Below are 24,215 nucleotides of genomic sequence, written 5' to 3'. Positions count from 1 at the left end.
AAATTTTTGGCGGTTGTATTACAGCTCATTATCCTCTCGAGCATTGTGGCATCGGCGTCTGCATTTTTTGTGGGTTCCCTCGATGTGCGTATATTCCGCAAGGGTGTAGATAAACACCTGTATGGTCCTTTGGTGGTGGACAGGCTGAGTTGCAACACCCTGCCGAGGGCTCAGTCGACTCTTGTAGCTGGGTAGACACATGCCATGAAATACAGAGGTTATAACACTTATCCTCTAGCCAAATAGTCGGCAGCGGACATCGAAAATATCTTTGCCTTTTCAAGTATCCGAGAGTATGAAGAGTACTTGTACTAGGAGTCAGAAACGGAACTGTTCCCCACTGCAGATGGGGTCTCCCGATCAGTGTCCCAACGGCTGCTGGAGAGCGGCTTTCTCCCACCTGAAGGGAGATGCTTTCAGATTCTCTTAAGATTCGGCATCGCGACAGCCCATGGCCTTTTGAAATCACACCTCATCTGGTCTCACACTATGTCACTGATGATGTCATCGATTGTCCCGCAACCTGTAGATTGTGGGCCTATGGCAGTTAGCAGGCCCGGCTAACTGAGACAAACTGCTACTTCACTATCGACGCAGTAGAGGATCAAGGCGGAAATCGCAACGATCTACGCAGCTTAGATATATAAAAACTATGTAGCTTCTATCAGGAATCATATCCTATTTGGGACTAGTTTAAGTCATCAGTCGAAGCTTTGGCAACGTGGCTCAGCGGCTCAGCGGCTATGCTTGTTAAGCCACAATATGTCGAACGGCAAGCCGCCCCGCAAACAACGGAAACGGTGTTCCACCACCAACATATGATCGGATTCTAGCAATCTACAATACTACGTACACTCAACGCATACCGGGTCAAGGCCACATAAAAATGCCCATCCCCTCCAACTCCTCCGCATCGCCAGGTACTGGCACTGCGTCCTCATCATCCTCAGCCTCACACCAGCACCAACAGCTGCAGCTGCAGGAGCAATCGTTCTCACAGCCGCTCCAAACAGCGCCGGGCTCCGCACCGACCGCGGATCCGTCATCCGATACGACTGGGCAGTCAGGGAGAAGTCAACTGAGCAAGGAAGAGGCGGAACGACTGTTTGAGGAGCGCATGGAGGAAGAGTATGCGAAGAGAGAAGGGGGTGCTTGAGGCCTCCGCGAATAAGAGTAAGAAGAACATGCAAGAGTATATCTGGATGGGCAACAATGGTCAAATGAGTGTACTGTACATTTGCATACATATACACCAAGGGATAATTAAGATGCTGGACAATTGATTATCATTGTTGTTATGGTGGTTTTATTTTATTTTTGGTTCTTAGTTACCTGAAAGTTACAATGAGAAGTTGCAGTTTTATCAACTATTGTTTTATTTTATTTTTATATTTTGGCTCTGATTGATATAAGGTTCACTCTGAAGATGAATCTAACCCAGATTGACAATATCGCTTGTAATCATTTAGCTCCGGACTGGAGGCCAACCAGGAACAAGATATTAATCATCATCAACCTGGCTCCCCTCAAATTGTCTGTCTCTGTTTTCCTTTTTTTGTCCTTTTTTCCCGCGCGATCTCTTTCTTGTAGATGAAACGACAGCCACATTGGCAAACTTGGAACCGTTCAGGAACCCAGCCATCTTTAAGCGGAGCTGGTTTTGATCCAAGGCCCGTTGGCTGTAGAAAGAACCGGCCGCTGGGAAGCTAATCCAAAAATAACCAGAAGGTTTTCCTGCGCGACGCTTACAAAGTTCCACGTAGGGCATAAGTGAGCGGACTTACATATACCGCCGTGCTGATTGGCCGCGGCGCTGGAATAAGATTTGGCAGAAGCTCCGCCGTAGCAGCTCGATACTACGAAGGCCCTCGGTGGCAAGAACGTAAAAGGGACATGCAGATGGTAAAAATATCAAAAGGTTTGCCTCTCTAACCGCCGTTTGAACAGCTAAGAGTCAATCCATCGCCTTGGCGTCCTCCATCTCCTGAGATATACATAAACGCACCCTGCCTTGCCTTTGTATACATCCTCATAGCCCTTCAGCTCCCTATCCTTGCCCTCTGACGGCCTTCTGCCCCCTCTCCCGCGCACCAAAATAAAGTTATTCATAATTCCAAGCGAGAGGGTGCATAGTATTTTCGTTTCTGAGCGAGATATTTTCCGTGGATGGCCCCGAGCAACGATGGAGCCCATTCGGGCGTTGATCACTTTTCCAAGTCCCGATCTTCAAACCAAGACACGAGTAAGATCCCTATTAATTCGCCCTGCCTCTCTCCCCCCCATGACTCATAGTTAGACAACTCATACGAGAATGAACGAACCGATAGGAGAATCTCTGCTTCCCACCACAACCAGAAGGTGTGACAGGGGAGGCGCGGTGGTCAATGGTGGTGACCCCGAAGCGCAAAATTGGGGCCGCTACCAGACATTTCCCACCTGCTCGCGTAATGCAAACGATACCGGGAGCGAGACTCAGTCAACGTCATGCTCCAAAATAAATCCCCGAATAATATCGGATGCTATATTGGGCCTCTCGGATGGCCTTACGGTGCCCTTCGCGTTGAGTGCGGGTTTGTCAGCTTTCGGCAACACCAAAGTCGTCGTCTTGGGCAGTCTAGCAGAGCTTGTTGCTGGCGCCATTTCGATGGGCCTGGGCGGCTATGTGGGCGCCAAAACCGAAATGTAAGTAGCGCGGAAGATAAAAATAAGGCTCCGGGTTGACGATCGAGGCTGACCCCGTAACCTTTTTTCCTTGGGGTGTTCATTTTAGAGAGTCATACGAAACAGCCAAACGCGAAGTACAAGAGCTTATCTCGGCGTGCCCGTGCGAGACAACGACGATGGTTAGAGAAGTGTTTGCGCCCTACAGTCTTCCCGATCATCCCGTTTCAGAGATGAGTTCAACATTGCACAGCTCCCCCAAACAGCTGATGGAATTCCTCTTGGCATTTCACCACAAGCAACCTGAACCAGATGCCAACCAAGCTCTTGTCTCTGCCATCACACTTGCTCTGGGGTACTTCATCGGAGGATTCATTCCGCTTATTCCTTACATTCTCAGCCACCAAGTCTTGACAGCGTTGAAATATAGCGCCGGCGTAATGGCCGTTACACTGTTAGTGTTTGGCTATCTCAAAACATGCATTGTGCGAGGCTGGAGCGGCAGAGAGAACATCATAGCCGGTCTCAAGGGCGGCGTTCAGATGGTTATGGTAGGAGGAGCAGCCGCCGGGGCAGCTGTCTTCTTGGTTCGGATGATTGATAATGGCAAAATGTAATCATACGAAAAATGGCGATAGGTTTTAAAAGTCTCGAGGGTTAATTTCGTTCTAGTGCAACTTGTACTTGGACCAGAGGTAGGTATCAGGTTGGGTGTATATAGTCTGATAATGAGGCCTTGTTTCGCATTCATCTTCCCTTCTATGAAGTTAATTCCAGTTTCTTGGCGGCCTGTTTATTTATATTAGTGCGGCTGCAAATGTCATGTCGATAGAGCTTTCGTAAGGAGTCCCTTTGTGCGATCCGTCATCTCAATCTGTGAAACCAATTCATGTCCCTTTTCCGACATTTTCGTCCAGGTTTTCCTTAAAATACCCACAATTTTCTCCTCGTCATGTTCTCTCTCAAACTTCTCAAACTGGTCGTCCAAAAATACCAAGCACGCAACGTCCTCCAGGGCTTGACACTCCACGTCCTGCTTCATATCTTCCTTGCGAACCAATGAGGCAACGCGCCCGGCCTCGTCTGCATCGTACCCGCAATCGAGGCAAATCTCCTTGGCAATATCAGCCTGTCGGTTTTTCAGCGCTGTCCGCCAGGCGAAGTAGCCCGGTCTCGTCATTGGGTAAGAAGATCTGGGCACTTCCCAGCGGCGGAGATGCTGCGCACGTACAGCCAGTCTAAGAATCTCAGACGCTGATGGGTCGCGCTTCTCAAGGTGCTGGGTCATTTTATTCGCATAGTAGAGCTCGTACGGCACTGCAGCACCGTTTACGGTGACCATGTTTGGATCCTGTCGATGAGCGTCATCGATGCGCGCAAGCGCTTGGTCAAATTTGGAGGTCATTGGAGAAATATCTGCTGCTTGGGAGGGACGATGGAAAAAGGCGCTGTTGAATAAGGAAGACAACGAAAGGTATTAAGCTTCTCAATTTTGTGTATCTTTTCCAACGAACTTTTTCTCTCTTTGCGTTGTGATATTTTCCGGAGCCTGGTAACCGGCCGGAGGCGTCACCTTCTGGTACCTCTCAACAATGCGGTAAGACATTCGAGATTTATATTAAAAGTTCAAAAATCCCGATGAAATGAATCATATTAATGCACACAATTACATTTTAACAATTCCTTAAAAAGACAATCGGACCGCTGGTTGATTTTTCGGGCCTGGGCTGGTTCCGCGGTTAGTCATCCGAAAAAGTGGCAGAATCGAGTTTTTATTGCAAGCTTTGGTCGCCCCGCGATTCATAAAATTAAAAGAAAAGTAAAAAGTCCAGAACGGGCAATTATTTTGCTTGCTGACTGACCTCCCTGCTGGCGGCGTTTGTACTACTCCTGTGTAATTGGGTTGTCCTCTGAACCGAAAACATGTCGGGGACGGATTCGCAGAGGTATCTGAGTACTCGGGGCTCATCATGCGGAGTGAGTAACGAAAGGCCAAATACATGGTTGCGCTCGCGATTCTTTGTGATGCCTTCACATTTTCGAGTATGGATTGCAATTCCTAAACTGACACGAATTGGGTTTTCCACTAGCTATCTTTCGAAGATGTCGTGCTGAAAGGTCTTGCGTCAGATGGCGGCTTGTTCATTCCAGAAGCCATCCCCCAACTACCGGAGGGCTGGGAGTCAAAGTGGCGGGATTTCACATTCCAGGAATTGGCATTTGAGATTATGTCTCTGTATATCTCCCCTTCAGAGATCCCTCCAGAGGATCTAAAAAATATCATCAACCGTAGCTATTCGACTTTCCGATCGACAGATGTTACGCCCCTCGTTACCCTCGATGACTCAAAGCAACTCTACCTTCTTGAACTGTTCTGCGGCCCGACGTTTGCATTCAAGGATGTTGCTCTGCAGTTCCTCGGGAACCTCTTTGAGTATTTCCTTGTACGGCGAAATCAAGGGAAGAGTGGAAAAGACCGACTGCACCTCGTTGTGATCGGAGCTACGAGTGGAGACACTGGTTCCGCTGCTATATATGGCCTGAGAGGGAAGGAAGATACTTCGATATTCATTCTGCATCCTAAGGGAAAAGTCTCTGCTATCCAAGAGGCCCAAATGACGACCGTCCTCGATCCCAATGTCCATAACCTTAGGGTTCAAGGCTCCTTCGATGACTGCCAAGCTATGGTCAAGTCGATGTTTGCCGATCCAGAGATGAACCTCAAGTACAAGTTGGCGAGTGTGAACTCGATAAATTGGGCGCGCATCCTTGCCCAAATGACTTACTACATTCACTCTTATTTCTCCCTCACCAGAAGTCCAAAATACGCCAAAGACAAGCCCATAAGGTTTGTCGTACCATCAGGCAATTTCGGTGATATCCTTGTAAGTAGATCCCTGGAGAGCTTTACGATCAACCTTTACAGGGGTTATTTAATGTGGAGCTAACGAAATACAGGCTGGCTGGTTTGCAAAACAAATGGGCCTTCTCACAGAAAAGCTAGTCATCGCAACAAACGAAAACGACATTCTTGACCGATTCTGGAAAACCGGCCAGTATACCAAGAAACCTGCCGGGAATGGGGCCACAGGCGCAGAGCCGAGCGGCGTCAAAGAAACCTTCAGCCCAGCCATGGATATCCTAGTCTCAAGCAATTTCGAGCGCCTCCTCTGGTTTCTCGCCCTCAAAGTCTTTGGCGGAGACGGAGATATTCCTCTACAGCGACAACGAGCCAGCGATATCGTCCGCAGATGGCTTGGCGATCTGCAAACTCAAGGCGGCTTCAGCGTTGAGCCAGCCGTTCTTGATGCTGCCAAAGAACATTTCGAATCTGAGCGTGTCTCCGATTTGGAAACCATCGACACTATTCGCGACATCTACTCCTCTTGTTTCCCCGCCTCCCCAGTTAGTAGCGGAACAAGAGGCAGCACGGGTGGATACATCCTTGATCCACACTCCGCTGTTGGAGTTGCTGCTTCCCTTCGATCTATTGATCGCAACCCTGGCACACATCATATTTCTCTGTCAACGGCGCACCCGGCAAAATTCGTTTCAGCTGTTGATATGGCGCTAGGAGGCCAGGATGGCTACAAGTTTGACAACATTGTTCCACCGGAGTTTGCGGGGTTGCTGAAGAAAGAGCGCCGTGTGATTGAGGTTCCCGCGGGAGAAGGGTGGAAGGCCGTGAGCAAAATTATCGACGCAAATGTTAAGTTGTAGGGATTCGAGAAATTGACAGACAGTCTAAGCGTTAAGGCCATCTAGTGAATCAATGAGGCGGGATGCACTGATTTGTTTTGTCATTTTAGGTATATATTGCGTCTTAGAATGTAGAGACTGGAATGATCATTTGATCAGCAGAATAGAACGCCCTCATCGGCTTCCGTCTAACTTCGCTGCACCGGAGAGAATATTAGAAAAAAATCATTTGTCAGTGTGCGAGATTGTTGATCCTGGTCCATTCTCCCTCGGATTTCTGAGCATACCGTTGACAATGACAAACTGATTCTAGATTCACACACATATCTAATCTTATTATGTGTACCAGTCAGACTGAACGAAGCCCTGGTGGCGCAGGCTAGGTGCCCACGTTCACCGATTCCGGGTGCGCAGCATCTAAGTGGCCTGATGCGGGTACTTGTTCTCTAGAATGGTTCCAGGAAGAGTTTGAAATGTGTGAAACTTGATAATACGTGGGACAGCAATCCAGTGCACCAAAAGGATCAATCCGTAAGGAGCAGCCATCCGTCTTAATGTACAGTGGTGTCCAATAAGTCAGCGTACTAGAGGCTCGGCGCCGAGATTCAGCACCCTACCCATCTCAACTAGATATTAAATAAAATCTCAACCAGGTATCCAATATAGAATTATATACATGTTTTATATAGCTAAATCAATAAAGAATACCTATATACATTTTCTTCTCTAATACTTGGTTGATCCACCTCTGGCTTTGATAACTGCAGCTAACCTTCAAGGCATGGAGCTGATTAGATGCTGTATCTCAAGTTGTGTAATAGAATCCCATATCATCTGTAATTCTATTCTCATCTCAGCTTCGGAGTGTATTTGATGTTGTATCTTTGATATACAGAACTTCATTATTGCCCATAGATTCTCTATAGAATTTAAATCAGGACTTTGTGCAGGCCATTTCATTTGATCCATCTGCCAATCATCCATCCACTGTTTTAACAGCTTAGAGATATGATATCTAGCTCCATCTTCTGCCCAGAGTGCAATCCCACATTTTTCAAGAATGTGAATATAATGGGGATAGCCATGAAGTAGTATAATCTTGATATACTCCTTAGAATTCATCTGGACATTCGATGGAATAAAAACCAGCTTAGATTTGAAATCCCAGCTTATTGCTCCCCATACACTCACTGAGGTACACCCAGATTTGAAGGTAGAGAGTAGATATCTACTCTCATAATCTTTACCAACCAGATGATGAACATAGCAGCTTGATATATCCAATCCAACCTCAAAGTGAGCTTCATCTGAGAAGCTCACACAAGAGAAATCTTCATCAGCCCAATTTCTGTGTTGAATATCAAAAGCTCTTCAAACTTCCTTGTGTATAGGCTTTAAATAGAGCTTCTTTTGTGGTTTAAAGGCATATTGTTCATTCTTTTCAAGATACTGTCTTGCTGTATTTCAGCAAATATAGGAGCCAGATTTTGAGGGTGTGAGAAAGCTGGCTAGAGGGTGGAAGGGATTCTTCTCTACAGAGAGAATAAGATGATGTTGATCACAGACAGAGAGCTTAGGAGGCCTCCCAGGATGTTTTTTAGAACTTCCTTCATCTATTCAATGAGATTCACAATAAACAATAGAGGATATGGTGGAGTGAGGGAGCTCTAAAATTCGAGCTATATCTAGAAATAAATGTTCCCACTTTCAAAGGTTCAAAATAGTATTAATAATAGCTGGAGAGTGTTCTCTCCGCAATGTTTTCGGTTTTGAGGGCATCTTTTGATGTATAGGGGGGATGTTGGATGATGGAGGAATCTTTGAAGAAGAGGGGTAAGAAGAGGGGTTCTCAGCACCGAGCCGCTAGTACGCTGACTTATTGGACACCACTGTACATATCAGCTATAACATGGCTATGTGTCTGAGGTATTATGACTTTCATTGGAAATTTATATTGTTTCATTGTTACACGTAAACTACCAGAACAGATATCCGACCCCATATCAGACTCCCCTTTCCGCTTCCCTTTCGATAGCCTCTGCCAGCTCACCCAGAGTATTGAATCGCCAACCAAATGCGACTTTCGCATTATCACCCCCAAGGTATTCAGCCACGTTGCCACCCATTCCGTCTCGTCCCTCCCCCCTTGAAATCCACACACTTTGCAGTCCAAAATTTTTCGCCGGCTCATGATCATGGAACAAGCTCTGCGCAACATGCAAAACATCATCCTTCGCTGCTCCAAAATCCGACTTCAAATGCGATAACAGATATTCGAAGTTTCGGTGGTCTGGTTTGTAAGACCCAACATCCTGCGCCGTATATACGGCATCGAAGAAGGCCTCCCCATCTTTTAACCCTTTATGCACTCCCCCTAATGGGCCATGGAGAGTTTTCTGGAAAGAAGCGCGGTCCACATTCGATAAAGGCACGAGCTTATAGCGCTGCTTCAATTTTCGCATCGCTTCAACGGTATCTGGGAATGGTGGCCAGGTGCCAATGCTCGCTCCGAATGCGCTGCTCTCTTTATCTAGAAGTGAGGATGCGTCTTCCGTATCCGTAGCTGCTGGTAGAGCTTGTAACTCCTTTGCGAGGGCTTCATACGAAGCTTTGAGGATCAAATCGTACGACTGTGTTGGGTTCTCCACTTGGAAAGTACGTTCATATTTGTTCAACGCACAGCCAAGAGCAACATGGTCTGATTTCAGAGGATGCGAATCTGGGAGCCGGGCAGCAAGCGGTTTCAAGCTCTCGAGAATCCCCTTCTCCCAGTCAATTAAGGTGCCATATATATCAAATGAAAGTACGGAAAACGACGTCAAGGGGCGATTGGACGCCATGGGGAACTTTGACTGAAACTAATAGCTGCGAGAGACCAGCCCGGAAGTTTACAACTACAAACGAAATTGTCACCAGGGATCCTGTCGTTTAAATATATCTCTGGTCCCGTCGTTCTTCTTGTTGCACAGTGGGGTTGATTAAATATTATTAACGCCGTCTCTGCCAAGGCGCGCCCTACAACAAGATGTGCCTAGGTATTGTGGAGAATGTTTCAAATTCCCTTTGATCGTGGCTTTTTATTCAACATTCGGCTACGACCTTGTGAATTGCACCGCGGAACAACAGCTACGCCAATTCCTCCTTCCATGACAGACGCTTCAATAATTACCATGATAATAGCTAATTTTCTTCTCGATTAAACTCTCTATGTCAACTATGTAATAGAAATGTCACGGCTCATACCGCCACGATATGCATTCAAGCAAGATATAAAACAAGAGAACGACAGAAAAGCAGTGCAAGCAAGTAAGGAGTATAGAATAGCATCGTGGGATGGTTTAGTAATCATAACAATCAATCGGCAGATTGCCGAGGGCGATACAGGAGTTGACAGAGAACGAAAAAGCCAGAAAAATTGACACTGACAAAGGCGGGGCGGACGTAGGAGTATATGTCTCTCGTATGTACCCCGGATTCCATCCCCTCAACCCCTCCTTTTGCTTTTTTCTTTTTTCTTTCTTTCTTTTTTCCTTTTTTCCTTTTTTTTTTTTTTTTTTTTTTTTTTTGATGTCGAAACGATATTAAAATGACCTTTTCAATGGATAATCGAAAGAGTTATCATCAAAAATAGAATTGGCCATTGGCTTTTGAAAGAGCCAAAGGAACATTCAGACCCGCAGACAGGCGCATAGTAAGCAGAACAAGCAGAATGCCCTTCATGGCAACCTCCAAATAATGGGAGGCATATCAAATAGAGAGACGGGGCAAAAGAGAACTGAAACAAACAATCAAAGCACATGGTAAAGATGGATGTGCAGGCTGAGGGCATAATGAGGTAAGGAACAAACAACGGAAGCTATGGATATAAAGGATGAAAATAGGAATGGACATGGTAATCGAAAATAAAGAACCTAAATCACCGCCCCATTGGCATATCTTTTCCTTGCCAACCCTCCCAAAATAACGCCGGTTTGACCAAGGCGGGTATATCCAGCACCACCATGCAAATTTCCGCTAGGGGAATTAGTAATAATGGACAAAATTTGAATTACAGCGAAGGGAAAATAAAAAAAAGGTGAAAGAGAAGAACGAAACACGAGACAAGAAAAAAGGACGTTGAATCCCAAACGCCAAAACCCTCTTTTGAAATAAAACGCCGATATTGGAACCGTAAAGATTTTCACCATAAACTCGAAAAATTCATGCTGTTCATTGTATTTTTCAAATCAAGTCATCGGGCGCCAACACCAAACATGCCCACGCCGTAGCTACCGGCTCGTTCAGTGAGAGTGGGGGACACTCCCGAGATGTGATCCTGCCCTGACGTTAGTCGCGTGTATGAAAAGGAATGTGTGCGCTATAGGAGTGCGAGGAAGGCTAGCGTGTCACCTTTTTCCTTTTCTTCTTTCCCGGGCCCCTGGCGCCCTCCTCACTATTCGAGTACCGTCCGCTGTCCAAGTCTAGCTCGTCATCGGGGAATCCTTCGCCGTAACCAACAAAGCTGCTGTCGTTATAACTCCGTTTCTTACCTGCGCGCTTTGGTCTTGTGTTTTCTGTAGCTGGAGTAGATATCGCTGTGAGGGTCCCATTTGCATGCATTGGCTGACGGATAGACCCGGGCACGGTACCAGCCGCTTTAGCCAAGGATGTATCATTAGCTGCCAGAGCCTTGGACGATTTTTCATGGCCTAGAGCATCTTCCCAAAATTCATGGTTAGGTAAGCTTCCTGGCTCCATTTTCATTGCCTTTAATTGCTGCTTGAAGAACGACGAGTCTGGTTCGGCCACTCTGATATCCTTTCCATAAACTTTTTGGTTTTGCCACTCCTCTTCTGGCCATAACGTCAAATACTTCAATCCTCCAGGTGTCCCGGGTTCAGCTTTGACGGGTTTATTTCTTCCTGCTAGACCAAGACCTTTAATTTTCCCTTCATAGGACTTTCTCAATCTGTTAATTTTCTCGCCCGTGACCGGGTCTGTTCGAGCAACTGAGGAAGCAACCGGACCTAGGCCGTAGAGTGATACTAGATCTAGGCTCGGATTCGGGCCAGATACGGTATAAGCTAGCATTGGGAAGTCGCGTTAACATCAATGGTGCCCGAAAATGAAAATTTGACAAACCAATTTATCTTTTTCTTTTAAAAGGGAAAATTTGAGGTTTGAAAGTCAAGCAAGACAGTGCCTTAGGGAGACCTTACAGGATTTGCAGAGATGGAAAGCCGTGCCTATATCCTGCTGGAGAGCTGCCAGGCTATGCTCTTCCTCCTGCGTGGAAGATGTCGCTTTGTAATCCAAATCCATTGTATTCCCACCGAAGCTTTGATCAAGCCCTCTCTTCTGCCGGTCGTGATCAGTTCTTCTGTGGTCAGAGGGATCAATATCCATTAAATCTAATCCGATTCCTTTGCCCACATATGATTCTCCATCCTTCCGTGGGTCTATTGTAACATTTTTCGAAGTGTCCTCCGCCTCTCGCATCGTGTGATTGCTGGTGAAAAGGCCACCAGCACTACTAGCCGGCGTGGAAAGTGACGTAGTTGACGTTACAGTGGGTTGTTGGGAGATCTGAGAACACATGGGGACGGAGGAAGGAGAAGGGGGGAGAGGAGCGATTTGGAGGGTCTTTGGCGGTGACGTTTGAGTAGTGGAGAAGCTCGAGGCATAGTTTTGAGCGCTGACTGACATTAACGGAGGAGAAGTTGGAGTGTGAGGGATCTGATCCTTTGGACTATTCTGCAGATACAGTTGATGTAGTTTCGCGCTGTCGACTGCGTGAGAGGATGGTGATGGGGGCTTTGCGCGGAAGGGTGCTGGCGTTGCGTGGGACATGAGGCCCAGGCGATGCCGGATAGAGCACGGTTTGCCCAGGAGCACACAGCGGCTGCTCTAACCTTTGCGCTAGATACGTATCGAATCGGTAGACCCGGTAACGGATGATGGTTGACCGGCAAAGGTGAAGGCGAAGGCGAAACGGACAGGCGACGGATTCAGGTCCGTATCGCAGGCTGACCTTGAGCGGCAACCTATGGAGTATACATGCCAAATCCAGACAACTTCGCACACTTAGTTGACGATATCGTACTGGATCGAATACGAAGGACGGGTGTACGATATGGCTGCTCGGCTGGGGGTGGATTGACGCCCTTGGCTCACAGATGAGGTTTGCTCGAGGTTGCTGGGATGATGGCAAAGTTGAAGAATGGTCACGTGCCAGCTTGGCCTTGGCGTCGGGTCAAGGGTTGGGCAGATTGTTTTGAGTGTCAGCATCGTGGACAAAGGAAAGTTTAGGTCCAGATAAGGCCATGTGTTACACTGGGAGGTGATACTAATAAATCACATTTATGTGCACTGCAAATTGGCCCGTTGCACTCACTCAAAAGCATTGATCACGTGTTGACAAATCACTGAGAGCCAAATCGAATTCATGGCACCTCCACCATAGCCCTTATAGAGGAGTTGATTGAAAGATACTACGGAGTAATACTCAAGGAATTAAAACGCCTAGAATTAGTAACCATCAATCCAAGAATCCAACAAATAAACACATGGATATCTCAACCAATATTGCCTCCACTTGAGGACTCGTAGGGTCATCCGTCGAGGACCTGGCTCATGCATCCAGTCAGCTAATATCTGAGCTCAAATGGCCCGGCATCTAGATGTGGCTGTTTCCCCTCACGCCTCATAACAGGCTTAACTCATAGCCAAGGATATAAAATGAACGATGCCCAGAAAAGGATATGGCACTCCACGGATCGAAATGAATGAAAAATACTAGTATGTCAAATAAAGTGATCACGAATGTCTATGTTTTTCACAGTTCGCTATAATGCGACGTCAAACTACACGCAACATACGCAAAAGATCCTGTTATACCGACCTTTTAATAATAACAAGGCCAAGATTTTATTTTGTACAGTACATATTACACCACCCTAATAATCAAGGCTATCACGCGAGGGGTAAATCGCACACACAGAGAGAGGGGGGACTTTACGGCATGTCACAACTGTAGTATGCCATTGGCTCATTACTGCGGCATGAAGCGTCTGGGGGGTTCTGGACCAAATTTGCCATTAGCTCCATATGTTCTTCTTGGGTTAAGCTTCGTCCCCGAACATCTGTGGGGTATTGCTGGTTGAAGAATTGGGAGTACTGGTCCCCAATGGATCCTAGCCAGAACAATGGGTCAACGTTGGCATTGGAATAAGAGAGATAACCCGCTGTAGTCGATGCTGCAGTATAATTCGGATCCCAGTGCTGTAAACCTGGGAGTACAGAAGGAAAATGATTATATAGGGAATTCGGATCAAACGCTGGGTCACCAGAGTTGGCAGCTGGAGGTGCGTAGGATGTCGTTACCACCGGCTCCATGGGCTGGGTTGGCTGTTGGTATTTGGTCTGTGGTATGAAGGGTGCTGGCGAAGTAGTCGCTTCTGATGAACCAGGTGATGGGTTTCGACCTACACAAATTGGATATGGCTGTGGAGGATTAACGAGGTTGGGGTTTGCTCGGGAGAGTGATGGGGATGGGTCCGGTGTCACACGTTCTCCGATTGTTGTATGGCGAGATGAGGTGACAGATACGGTAGCATCGCTACAGGGACTGGATAGAGCTGGAGGGGTCGTAGCTTCTTGCGACGAGGAAGGAGAGGGACGGTTGGATGGAGACTTCACCACGTAAGATTCATCGGTGCCATAAGCCCTGAGACAGCCAGCAATAAGGTTTCTATAAAGTTGGAGGGCTGATTCCACCCCTGGCCATCGCTCTGCACTCACGATGATTATGTCTAGGGCAACGGCAATATGGCTTTTAACTTCGTCGATGGTATGCTCCTGTCGAATCGAAGGATAAGAAAGAGACCAGAGTATAGTATTCAATGCCATAAATACAGATTGGGTGAAAACCCAAGTCAAGTCCACGGAACCCGTCGCGACTTGAGTTTTATGCATTTTTATGTTGAAGGTGGAGGCATCGTAACATCTCCTCGCAGCCTCAAGGGAAGGTTCCGGGATCTGTGGGGATGGTCGAAACATGAATACAATCATCGTATTCCGCCTTCCGGTAAACCTAAATACGAGTCAGTACCAAGTCTAAAAAAAAGATCTTGCGAACAGGAAAATGAAATAAATGAAAACTTATAGGCTTACCATAATTCGCTAAGGCCACTACCCTCATCATTTTTCGGGCATGAAGTGACCCAGCGGTCAAGTTTAGCTAACATGGTAGTAAACCATGGATCCTTGTCATCAAGCGGTCTATCTCGCTTTTTAAGATAGAGCGTTCGTCGGATTTCGGCCTGGAGAAGTCTCATTTTAAAGAAATGAATTGCAATGCACTTTTTCATAATTGGTTGGCTGCCGGGAAGAATACCCCCGCGTGTAATGAAACGATCATCAACCATAGAGAAGAATTCCATATTTATATGATCGTGAGTTACCGCAAAAGCACTCGGCCGACCAAGGCTATGAGAGAGGCCATATTCCATTGACGTTATAATCCAGAATAGCCGCCTTCGCATGTCTAGTTCGAGACAATCGAGCGGGCCCGAAGGTGACTTCGTAATTGTAGCCTCATCGGTTAAACCTAGATCTTGGCAAAGTTTTACGGCGACTCCCACTACCCAATACGCGGCAGTCCTTGTTGGCGTCAATATTGAATACTGGGCGATGAGTGCTAAACACTGCAGAGTGGATAAGTCCATCCTTTTTATTGAGGCATCTAAGAAAGAAAGCCCAGCCAGATAGTAACTGTCAGCTAATCCCGCATACTGTGGGCTGAGCTTCTGCATGCTGATCGCAATGACAAGGCGAGCCTGGAAATTATGACAAGGGTCCTGGGATCCGTCCAAGACAGCATCTATTTCCCGGCGAAATGAAGGTTCATGCAAGGTGGGAAGCATGTATTGAGCTAGTAGAAGAGGTCAGTCGATAGACAGAGAATTGAACGGCAGTCGCGAGGCGTGGAGTTTACCTTTGGCCATGAATATATCAACTAGTCTGTAAGCTAATTCCCGTGGTGGGAGATTAGGCTCCGCAACAGAACTTATCATTGGATATATTTTCGAGGTTGGTTTTTGGCTCTCCAGCGTAAACGCATATTTGATTTCCTGTGCGGTAGCCTCGTTTACGACTTCTTTAATGCTCTTCGAATTTGTATTTTGCTTTGCTATTTCCATTACGAGCCGAGTAATCGTGATGCCACTTGACGGCCCCAGAAATCTAGGCTCATCCGTCTCTTTAAACTTAATGAGCCCTGCTCCGCGAACCATGAATTCGGCATCAGTAGAATGGCTTATTTCGCTCTCAACCTGCGCTAATTCCTGGCTGAGCATTTTTATCCTTTCGCGCAATTGCAATATATACGTCCTTGAGATAGTTCGATTTCTCGCTGGGTCGTAGTAAACGCACTTCGCATTAGATCGCTGGCAGGGCTCACATCGCGGTATCCCGGGGTCGCATCTCGATTTTCTCTGCATTCCTAAATATTAGCGGTGGCAAATGTAGGAGGCAGATCATAAGAGAAGGACATCACATTCAAAAGCGGTGGAACGAGAATGAGGGGCACAGGATATAGTACAACATCAGCGGCACAGGCAAGGGGCCGGAGAAGGCTGGATATACCTGTCTACACCGTGTACAAGCGGTCAATGTGTGAGCGATGCGGCCATTGGCCACTTCTTCTAAATGTGCAGGATTTCTCTGCGGCATCGTCCTCAATGGAACAGTGAACGGTGATTCCGTTTGCACCGACATTTAATGGACGTCTCAATGGCCTAATCGACAAGTCCAGACTTCGCGGGGAATAGACAGCCTGTAGCTGTTCATGTGAAGCTCCCGCAAAGAGAAGGGACGAACAGCTGCATATCATATCGGAAGTCCGAGAATTGTACAGAATAGTTCTTCCATAAATAAAACCCTTTGTCGCTTGCTCTCTGTTGTCCTCGAGGTTGAACTGGTTAGCTTAAATCGGTTGACTGGTAGAACTATGGCTGAGTCATCATGGCGCCATCAGCGGAGATCTCTCCTAATGGTTAGAATCACTTTGCGAAGGCAACAATGCCCATCACCTCGGCCAAAAAAGCTGCAAGATTGCGAGTCATGCCCGGTATTTATTGTGTACACTTATCACCGATAAGCAGGGCCTCTCAACTACATATTCCAAATGGCTGGCAATGATTCGTTTCTATCCTCTTTGGGGGCTAAACTCTATCTACGTCTTCTCTAAACTCTATCTATGTCTTCTCCAGCTCTAACCATGTTGATGATCCGCATTTGCCATGGTTAGAAATTCATTTCTATCCACATTACACTTTTTTCTAACCACGTTCAACTAGAACCCGATATCACGGAGTGAAATTCAAATATCAAGTTACTAGAAATCACTTCCAATACTCATGGTGGCGTGACGAACTGCCCCTCATGTATCATTACTAGTGTATATCATCAAGTCAGCAGTATTCCAATTCCACATTGTAGTATTTCTACTCAAGATGGGTGGCCTAGATGCATGAAGCAGTATTATCATCCTCTTTCTCGTTTAAGACCTCCCATGATCACATCCCGCTTCCAGCAAGCAATGGCCCTGCGCGCCTAGAAGTTCAACTTGCTCCGAGAAAACCTCATCTGTAGGTGTTTGCCTTTCAAGAAAAAGCTGGTTCGTCAAGCTTTCCTAGTTTGGCCCCACAAAAGTAGCCGATTTTCGTCCGCGCCAACCAAGCCTTGAACGAACCGCGCTTGGTAAACGACAAAGGCTGGAGAAGCTTCCCAACAAAGACGAGTAAAAATTGCTTCAATGCAATCGCCACGAGAAATCTGCCCACAGAGGGACGTCTTCCGCCTCCCATAACACAATTGATTTTAGAAAATCAGAGGGGATAGAATAGAGTTCAACATATTGGAAGAGGAGGGAAATTAACCTCAAATTCGAGTTGCTGTTGCAGAGGAAAATGGCACGTAGCCGCGATATGTACACGCACATGTACGTAACGTCTGGGGAGCACTATGTGCCACGAAGTATGGCTTCTGTGGTTCACAGTCCTCAAAGTCAAACGTACCCAGGTAATTGTCACTTGAGCTAGCCATGTATGCTGGTGCTGGAAGTGCTGGGTTGATTAATGTGGGCGCCTTGCTCATTGGTCGATCCGGGAGAGGTTTCTTGTATTCGATTGAAACACTCTCGTCCTCTAAGTCCTTGTCCATAGAGTGTTTTGCTATCAAGAAGCTGAGGAACATAGCAAGGCCGCTGAACCCAGTCATTACGGTAAAGACTCCTTGGATGCCTGTGACGTAGCATTCTATAATGTTGATTTTGAAAACTGAATTCGCAGGAAGAGTGTGGAGGACTTCGATATACGCCTCTGCATTCTTCGCTATGTCGGTTGGAAGACCTAGGACACTTAACCTCTTGGACATAGCGTTCTGGAAGACTGTGCCTCCCATTCCTACCCCAAGAGCAGCACCAACAGCTCGGAGGAATGAGTACATCGCGACTGCGTGAGCAACGTTGTTGACAGTAGAGATTGCCTGGACCCCGAGATTGAGAGCACTAAGAACGAGGCCATGCCCAAATCCAAGGAGTATTAGGACTGTAGCCCAAACAGCTGTTTTAGTATTGGTATTCAACAGTAGCAAGAGACCAGTTGAAATCGTTGTGAGGACCCATCCCATCCATATTGCCCAGCGGAACCGACCGGTTCGAGCAATAATCCCCGCCACAAAAACGCTGGCTGGAACCAAAGAAGACGTGATCGGGAGTGCACTGATTCCAGTAAGAACAGGGCTTAAGCCTTTTACAGCCTGGAAATAGAGCGGGATATAGTACAACGCAATGTATAACTGTTTTTGCATTTGTTAGCCAAGGGAAACAGGTGAGGGGTCGAGAAAATCCACGTATTCGTGCTTCTGACGTACCTCTAGCCCCTGAATCAACGAGCAGATGTATGCGGCGATGGCGGATCGGCAATAGAACAATCCCTTGCGCAAAAACGGAACGTTCGCTATCTGGAACTCATACCAGATCGTATACAAGGTTCCAAATATACCGAGTATCATAGGAGCGAAGGTCGCGATGTGGTCCCATGCAAATTGAGTACCGCCCCAAGAAATTGCTATCATGAGGAGGGTTATACTGATAATGAATAAAGAACCTCCGATCCAGTCAACTTGTTTGATTTTATATATCAGTGTGGATTCCTGCCGCTTAAGTCTAACAGCAATGGGAACCATTACGAATCCAATCGCGCAAAAAGGGAAATTGATGTAGAACGTCCACCGCCATGTTGAGTGTTCAGCAAATATGCCGCCGAAAAGTGGTCCAAGTATGGTTCCAATAGCCCATGCAATCTGAATAATTGCGGTGAACTTAGGGCGTTGCCTGAGAGGGACAATGTCGGTAAGAATGACATATCCAAGGACAAATACACCCCCGGCACCCACTCCTTGGATGGAACGCCCTGTTAACAGCATGGAAAAGTTTTGAGCCAAACATGCGATTAATGAACCGGCAGTAAAAAGGGAAACGCTGGCTAGCATCACTTCTCGTCGTCCAAATATATCGGATACGGCGGCGATGAAAGGTTGAAATATGGCGTACGTCAAGAGAAATGAGGTTCCTGCCCAGAATGCTTCAACAGCGGTGCCGTTTAGATCGCTAGCTATCGTCTATCATACAAGGAGTAAGGCTATTGTCCCGAATGAATAAAGTAGATGATGCAAACATACCGGAAGAACCGGGACAATGATGGTCGAATCTAATGCTATCATCAAATAAAGCAAGAAGATCGAAAAAACTATCAACCACTCCCGTCTTTGAGGTGTCCATTCCGGGGATCGTGAAAGACAAATTTTGAAGCCAAGGTCCGATTCACAAACTGTATAGCTCCCTAGATCAGTGGATCTCGAACGTCTGCCCTCGTATGATTCAGACATGGCTGTAGATGAGTATTTCCCGCTTGAAGAAAACTCGACAATCTCAAGCGAGAGCGATCACAGGAATCGGTAGGCATTTTGAAGAAGACTTTTAGCAGGTCGGGTTGTCAGAGCTCAAGTAAAAATATAGCCGTGCAGCCCTCCACCATGCTAGAAATGGACCTGCTAGGGATGTCTCCAGCTCAGATTGTACGGGAAATACCACAATGGTGACCACAACGGCGCATCGCGATAGAGGATACGAGTATCAGTGCCGGACCTGCATGTCATACTGGATCCATTTATGGTCATAGACCCATGTATTCGGTGCAAAATAGGTATCAGAATGTAACTGCTTTATACTCAATTTGTGCGCTAGAGATTCGCCAAGACAGTGCAGTTCGTTCTGACCCATGCATCGCGAGCTCGTGTGTCCCAAGACGGGGGTAGCAGTTCGTTTCTCTGGCCTCCACTGCGTAACTTGTTCATCTTAAGGTGGCGCATGGGTTTTTGGTATTGGGCGGGTAAAGTCTCTTTGCCCTATACGAATAGATTCGTGAGGCCCTGGACATTCAAGGTGTAACTGGCTCCAGAACCAAAATCATTCAGCAACGACATCAATGGGACTCAAGGCTAACCGTAGAGCCTGCACCCTTCCCCGGCTGAGTCAATAAATAGAGAGAGAAATGGTGTATCCAGTTACCCAATGTGCGCAGCTCAATCCACCAACAAAAATCCTTGTTTCAAAAGCGAGATCCGGAATGCTATATCTCAACCATGGCCAAGTTGTCGAAGCCAAAGTTTACATGGTGCGAAGCTCGCTTTGGAAGACCAGGGTCCAAACTGCAGCAAATATTGGATGGGTTTGGGGACCGATGAAAACTCTTCAAACAATATTCAACGATACACCACCGACTTGAGTATAGCTGCGTCCAACCGGAGATTGGAGAGATTAGCACTATCCTGTTGGTAGTGTTCATGGTATTGATTTCAGTTGGGTTATTATAAAAGCCCCGTTCCCTTAAGAAGACCCCACGATTCAGCAAACAATCGACCACATACTGGTTTTTGAAGTTGAAACCTCCAGGGTACGGCTGTTGGAAAGGCGTTGGAGACCGCGAAGCTAAATATAGCATTTTACAGGAAGTCGCACTAATCATAATGAGTAAGGTGCTCCCGTATCCTGATCTGCAGATGAAGCTAGAGGGACTGATGCAAGTCATGTAGTTATCCAAGCCACATTTATCCCATGCCATTACCAGGAGGACGATCCCGCTGAGATCTATCCGCATTTTGTCCCTGGCTCTCGACTTTTCGTCGTCATGATTTTCAAAATGCCATGTCCTCATCCAAAACTGAATGATGATTTCCATTCCCAGTCGATCAATGCAATGTAACCCCGCGATGGAATTCACACCAACCCTCTCATGTTCCGGAGAACGATCACCCATTGTTGGACGAGGTGGTCGGTTCTTCTATTCCTTTTCCCGCCTTCTTTATCATACCACATTTGCTTTTAACTCATGAATTATATCTTGTGTCAAAATTTCTTGACGAAGTCACCTAGCACACGTCACCCAATCGTGCTTCTTCTGCGAGGAGACCATCCGGCTAGACACTATTGCGGGGAGCGGGTAGTCCTTGGAGACAAAGCTGCCCGCGAGGATCAGCATCCTTGCTCACCAAAAAGGCTTTTCACAGGCCAGACCGCAAACATGCCAAGTCGATATTTCATTTCGTAGCCAACAATGAAAAACCTTTCCCATACGGAATTCCAGCGTGTAGCTGCAGACTAATGTGAATGGTTGTTGATAACCATAATGGAAACTCCACCGGAGGCCGAATAACCACTCGCAGGGCTTAGCATTGCACCTAGTATGAAAGTGCCTCGCTTTGAGATGTCCTCGAACCTCACCACTTCTAATTCGAATTACGTATCGTTGTATGCTGTATCCAGGTTGATCGCAGTGCCTGGCGTTGAAGCATGGGGTCAGTAGCTTGGTACGACATTTAGTATTTCCCCTCGTATCCAAGACCAATTCAACGCAGTCACCGAAGGACTTGCCTGACCCGAGAATATGCCAGGGATGCCGAATAATAAGGAATACTGGAGTTCGATTCGAGCAAGCAATATGCCAGAAATACCTAAGTTGTGATCAAGGATCCCCAAAATGTAAAACCTACCAAAAAAAAAAAGGAAATATTTAATAGCTAATGGCAATTGGTTAATTTCGTGACAGGAACGTTTGTTTGACAGCAAGCTACACCACGAGATTTTGGATCGGGGCGCTAAACGTGTATTCTCTAGCAGCGACATCAAACATTCGATTTCAAACAGCTGTTGTCATCAGTTACTGCCTAAAGGTGACTCTGGACCTTTTCTTGGCTAAACTTTGCACAAATAACCGATAACGCGTGTATGATTGTTTCCCCAGCATACTTCATCCAAAGGCCTTCCTTTTGTCAGAGATTTGAGGCGGTAGAGGGAACCGGGGAAGATTTTCAATGAATCATCCTTGCTGAACATCGCAGCCTCAGTAGCCATCGAATTATCCGGACTATTGAATTATTTTCTCGTCTCCCGGCACCTGATGATGCTGGAAAGGCAGCGAAGCGCGCTGCAGGCATACGCATAAAAGCTTTTTTGTAAAGCTTTCTCAGGAGAAACACGACAACAGCTTCAGTGCTGTAGGTTTATGTGTTCTTTGGTATCAAAACAGCCCGCCAGCGGGAACCTTTTTCAAGATATAGTAGTGTACTATATGAAAAGGCCGTCCAGCAGCTGAATTACTTACTCAAAACTAGGCGTACGGGAGTACATGCAGGCGTGCGAATATAGATAAACACTGAAAGTAGATCAGGCGTAACAGGACGTGCTTTCTTGAAAAATTTTCACTTTAACTTGACCAGAATTGGTTCGGCGATTTTGTGTGATTTATTATCTTCTTCCGTTGTTTGCCGGATAGATCCTAACACTAAGCAGCAGGTTTGAGAATAGGCTTTGGAACTCCGTGTCCGGTAGGAAAGTAAGAAATGGCCTCCCCTCTTACTTTTCCCAATTTGTCCTTGTATTTCAAGCCGTTTCTCCCAGTGCCATGTTTACATCCAAGTGGCGAAAAAGTAAGAAAAATCCACTTTCCCTCCATGAAAGAGGCCACAAGGAACTAAGGAGATCGCTTAGCAGCAACCCGTATTCATCGCCAAACTTGACATAACAGAACGATATTGGCGTGGGTCTACATTCCGAGCGTCTTGAAATCATTCGGCAGACGAATAGGGTGAATTTAACTTTTATTGAAACAAACTGCCGACGTTACAAGCCGAGAGTAGAGTTTCGAGTAGCGAGGGAGTATATCCGGGAGACTCTTGTCCATGTGCCTCGACCTGCAGCAAATGGGGGGAACTTGATATGATGCTGGTGCAGCCACACCCACGTGACTTGATCTTGCCTCTTGGGTTGGTGATGTTGGTGGTGTTGGTGGTGGCTTGCTTAAGCCCATCGGTGGACACAGTGCAGTCCACTTCCTGTATTAGAAAAATCGTCGATGCGAAGCCCGGCCTTGAAGTGTCCTTGCCAGTTTCAGTCATGTACAAAGAAAATTAAGGAAATATGAGACCACCAGCATACATGTATGCTCTTGGGATCTGGCTGTGCAGTCGGCTGGTAATACCCTACGTGATATTTCTGAAAACGTAAAGGGCATTTCGTGTTTTAGATTCTTTATTGTGCCTTGTGCGGCCACATGCCATTGTATGACGGCTGCAGGGGAGGTAACCCATGGTGGCCATTGAGCGCTGGCCAACTCTTTCCGGGATAACTCAATCAATTCGTGAGGGCATCACACAGAGCGTTAATGATTTCCAATATGTCGTAGTCGTTGTAATATGTTGGGAGGAGAATATATCTCCTATCAAGAAATCACACCCACGTCGCAGTAACGAGAACATTAGCTGCCGTAATACCCGAATAAGATCTGGACTAAGATATTTCAGGGTTGAGGCGAGAGATAGTAGTCAAACACAACTTCTAGCTCAGAGATTGCTTGAGAGGAGAAATATCCCTCTCTGTGCTGAACTTCGGCCATCTGATCGAAAAGATCCTAGCCTGCACATCCACACACAGAGACGAACCAGCCAAGAGAGGAGACGCAGGTAACGGCTAGGGCTTATCATATTTCTACCATCAAACAGGAAAAGGTGTGAATGTCCACAATTAGTCATTTTATTGGGTACATAGACTGCACAATTGGAGCTTGAAAACAGCCATCCAGGTAGGTATGTTGATCATACAACCATGCAAAGTTGAGGAGGCTCGTTCCAACCAACAAATTGACCACAGGACTTGTGGCAGGCATAATGAATTCTATGTGCAGAGACGAGAACATGGCAGCAGAATGCTGCACAGGGAGGAAAGCCACACGAATAAAGATGAAACTGCTCTCTACAAGAAGCAAAACAGTTTGTCACATGACCTTAGGCATATCGCTGATTGGCTGATCGCCCCTTCCGGTAAACGGGTCACGGGCGATAGGTTCACCTGTAGCCGTGCGGCATCCAGAGCCTCAGACAAACTTACCATCCGCTGGACGTCATGGCTCCATCCACCGTGGCTTCTGACCCAAGAGAATCGTCTGACTCTTACAGAATCAACCTTTTCCAATCAGATATGTGGAACAAATTAGCTTCTATGTATTACAAGCAAGGTTTTGGTTGAAACCGGTCAGTTGATCGGCGGCACATGCAGACAAGGTAGCCACGGGGAATTCCCTTGAGGCAAAAGATAACTCAACATTGTGGTGGTACTATGGGGCGACGGATGATATGGCGATCGCATTAGGATATGGTGCCACTGTCATGGGAATCGTGGGAGGCCACCAAGCTGATGGTTTCCGCTAGTCCCCGATTCTCCTGCCATCCTTTGTTTCATTGGCACTCTTTCTTAGAGC

General features: G+C 46.7%; 9 protein-coding genes across 9 annotated transcripts; 3 read left to right on the top strand and 6 right to left on the bottom strand.

Annotated features, from left to right (window-relative positions):
* Nucleotides 1–2,311: 2,311 nt before the first annotated feature.
* HCBG_04768 (CCC1) lies at nucleotides 2,312–3,502 on the top strand (the record flags this gene model as incomplete). Its single annotated transcript, XM_045431817.1, has 2 exons — nucleotides 2,312–2,682; nucleotides 2,771–3,502. 2 exons carry the CDS (start codon nucleotides 2,312–2,314, stop codon nucleotides 3,276–3,278), a joined length of 879 nt encoding a protein of 292 aa, XP_045287029.1.
* Nucleotides 3,482–4,066, bottom strand: HCBG_04767 (glutamyl-tRNA synthetase; the record flags this gene model as incomplete). Its single annotated transcript, XM_045431816.1, has 1 exon — nucleotides 3,482–4,066. The coding sequence occupies one exon, from the start codon at nucleotides 4,064–4,066 to the stop codon at nucleotides 3,482–3,484; it is 585 nt and encodes a 194-aa protein (XP_045287028.1).
* A 434-nt stretch (nucleotides 4,067–4,500) lies between these two features.
* On the top strand, nucleotides 4,501–6,520 carry HCBG_04766 (threonine synthase; the record flags this gene model as incomplete). Its single annotated transcript, XM_045431815.1, has 3 exons — nucleotides 4,501–4,638; nucleotides 4,752–5,546; nucleotides 5,620–6,520. 3 exons carry the CDS (start codon nucleotides 4,585–4,587, stop codon nucleotides 6,379–6,381), a joined length of 1,611 nt encoding a protein of 536 aa, XP_045287027.1.
* Nucleotides 6,521–8,363: 1,843 nt separating this feature from the next.
* On the bottom strand, nucleotides 8,364–9,200 carry HCBG_04765 (HAD-superfamily hydrolase; the record flags this gene model as incomplete). The annotated part of the gene is made up of 1 exon (XM_045431814.1): nucleotides 8,364–9,200. One exon carries the CDS (start codon nucleotides 9,198–9,200, stop codon nucleotides 8,364–8,366), a length of 837 nt encoding a protein of 278 aa, XP_045287026.1.
* Nucleotides 9,201–9,907: 707 nt separating this feature from the next.
* HCBG_04764 (uncharacterized protein) lies at nucleotides 9,908–12,494 on the bottom strand (the record flags this gene model as incomplete). The annotated part of the gene is made up of 3 exons (XM_045431813.1): nucleotides 9,908–10,675; nucleotides 10,750–11,423; nucleotides 11,559–12,494. The coding sequence occupies 3 exons, from the start codon at nucleotides 12,187–12,189 to the stop codon at nucleotides 10,592–10,594; spliced, it is 1,389 nt and encodes a 462-aa protein (XP_045287025.1).
* A 514-nt stretch (nucleotides 12,495–13,008) lies between these two features.
* HCBG_04763 (fungal specific transcription factor domain-containing protein) lies at nucleotides 13,009–16,280 on the bottom strand (the record flags this gene model as incomplete). The annotated part of the gene is made up of 3 exons (XM_045431812.1): nucleotides 13,009–14,431; nucleotides 14,512–15,271; nucleotides 15,335–16,280. The coding sequence occupies 3 exons, from the start codon at nucleotides 15,693–15,695 to the stop codon at nucleotides 13,354–13,356; spliced, it is 2,199 nt and encodes a 732-aa protein (XP_045287024.1).
* Nucleotides 16,281–17,003: 723 nt separating this feature from the next.
* Nucleotides 17,004–19,290, bottom strand: HCBG_04762 (uncharacterized protein; the record flags this gene model as incomplete). The annotated part of the gene is made up of 4 exons (XM_045431811.1): nucleotides 17,004–17,200; nucleotides 17,340–18,198; nucleotides 18,274–19,023; nucleotides 19,084–19,290. The coding sequence occupies 4 exons, from the start codon at nucleotides 19,288–19,290 to the stop codon at nucleotides 17,004–17,006; spliced, it is 2,013 nt and encodes a 670-aa protein (XP_045287023.1).
* An 865-nt stretch (nucleotides 19,291–20,155) lies between these two features.
* Nucleotides 20,156–20,720, bottom strand: HCBG_04761 (uncharacterized protein; the record flags this gene model as incomplete). Its single annotated transcript, XM_045431810.1, has 2 exons — nucleotides 20,156–20,195; nucleotides 20,332–20,720. 2 exons carry the CDS (start codon nucleotides 20,718–20,720, stop codon nucleotides 20,156–20,158), a joined length of 429 nt encoding a protein of 142 aa, XP_045287022.1.
* A 2,302-nt stretch (nucleotides 20,721–23,022) lies between these two features.
* On the top strand, nucleotides 23,023–24,165 carry HCBG_04760 (uncharacterized protein; the record flags this gene model as incomplete). The annotated part of the gene is made up of 4 exons (XM_045431809.1): nucleotides 23,023–23,040; nucleotides 23,507–23,544; nucleotides 23,621–23,727; nucleotides 24,014–24,165. The coding sequence occupies 4 exons, from the start codon at nucleotides 23,023–23,025 to the stop codon at nucleotides 24,163–24,165; spliced, it is 315 nt and encodes a 104-aa protein (XP_045287021.1).
* Nucleotides 24,166–24,215: the final 50 nt, after the last annotated feature.

This window comes from Histoplasma capsulatum, assembly GCF_000150115.1.
Source record: "Histoplasma capsulatum G186AR genomic scaffold supercont2.6, whole genome shotgun sequence".
Classification (NCBI taxonomy): domain Eukaryota; kingdom Fungi; phylum Ascomycota; class Eurotiomycetes; order Onygenales; family Ajellomycetaceae; genus Histoplasma; species Histoplasma capsulatum.
Note: the sequence above shows the minus strand (reverse complement) of the source record. Positions and strands in the feature narration are given on the sequence as shown.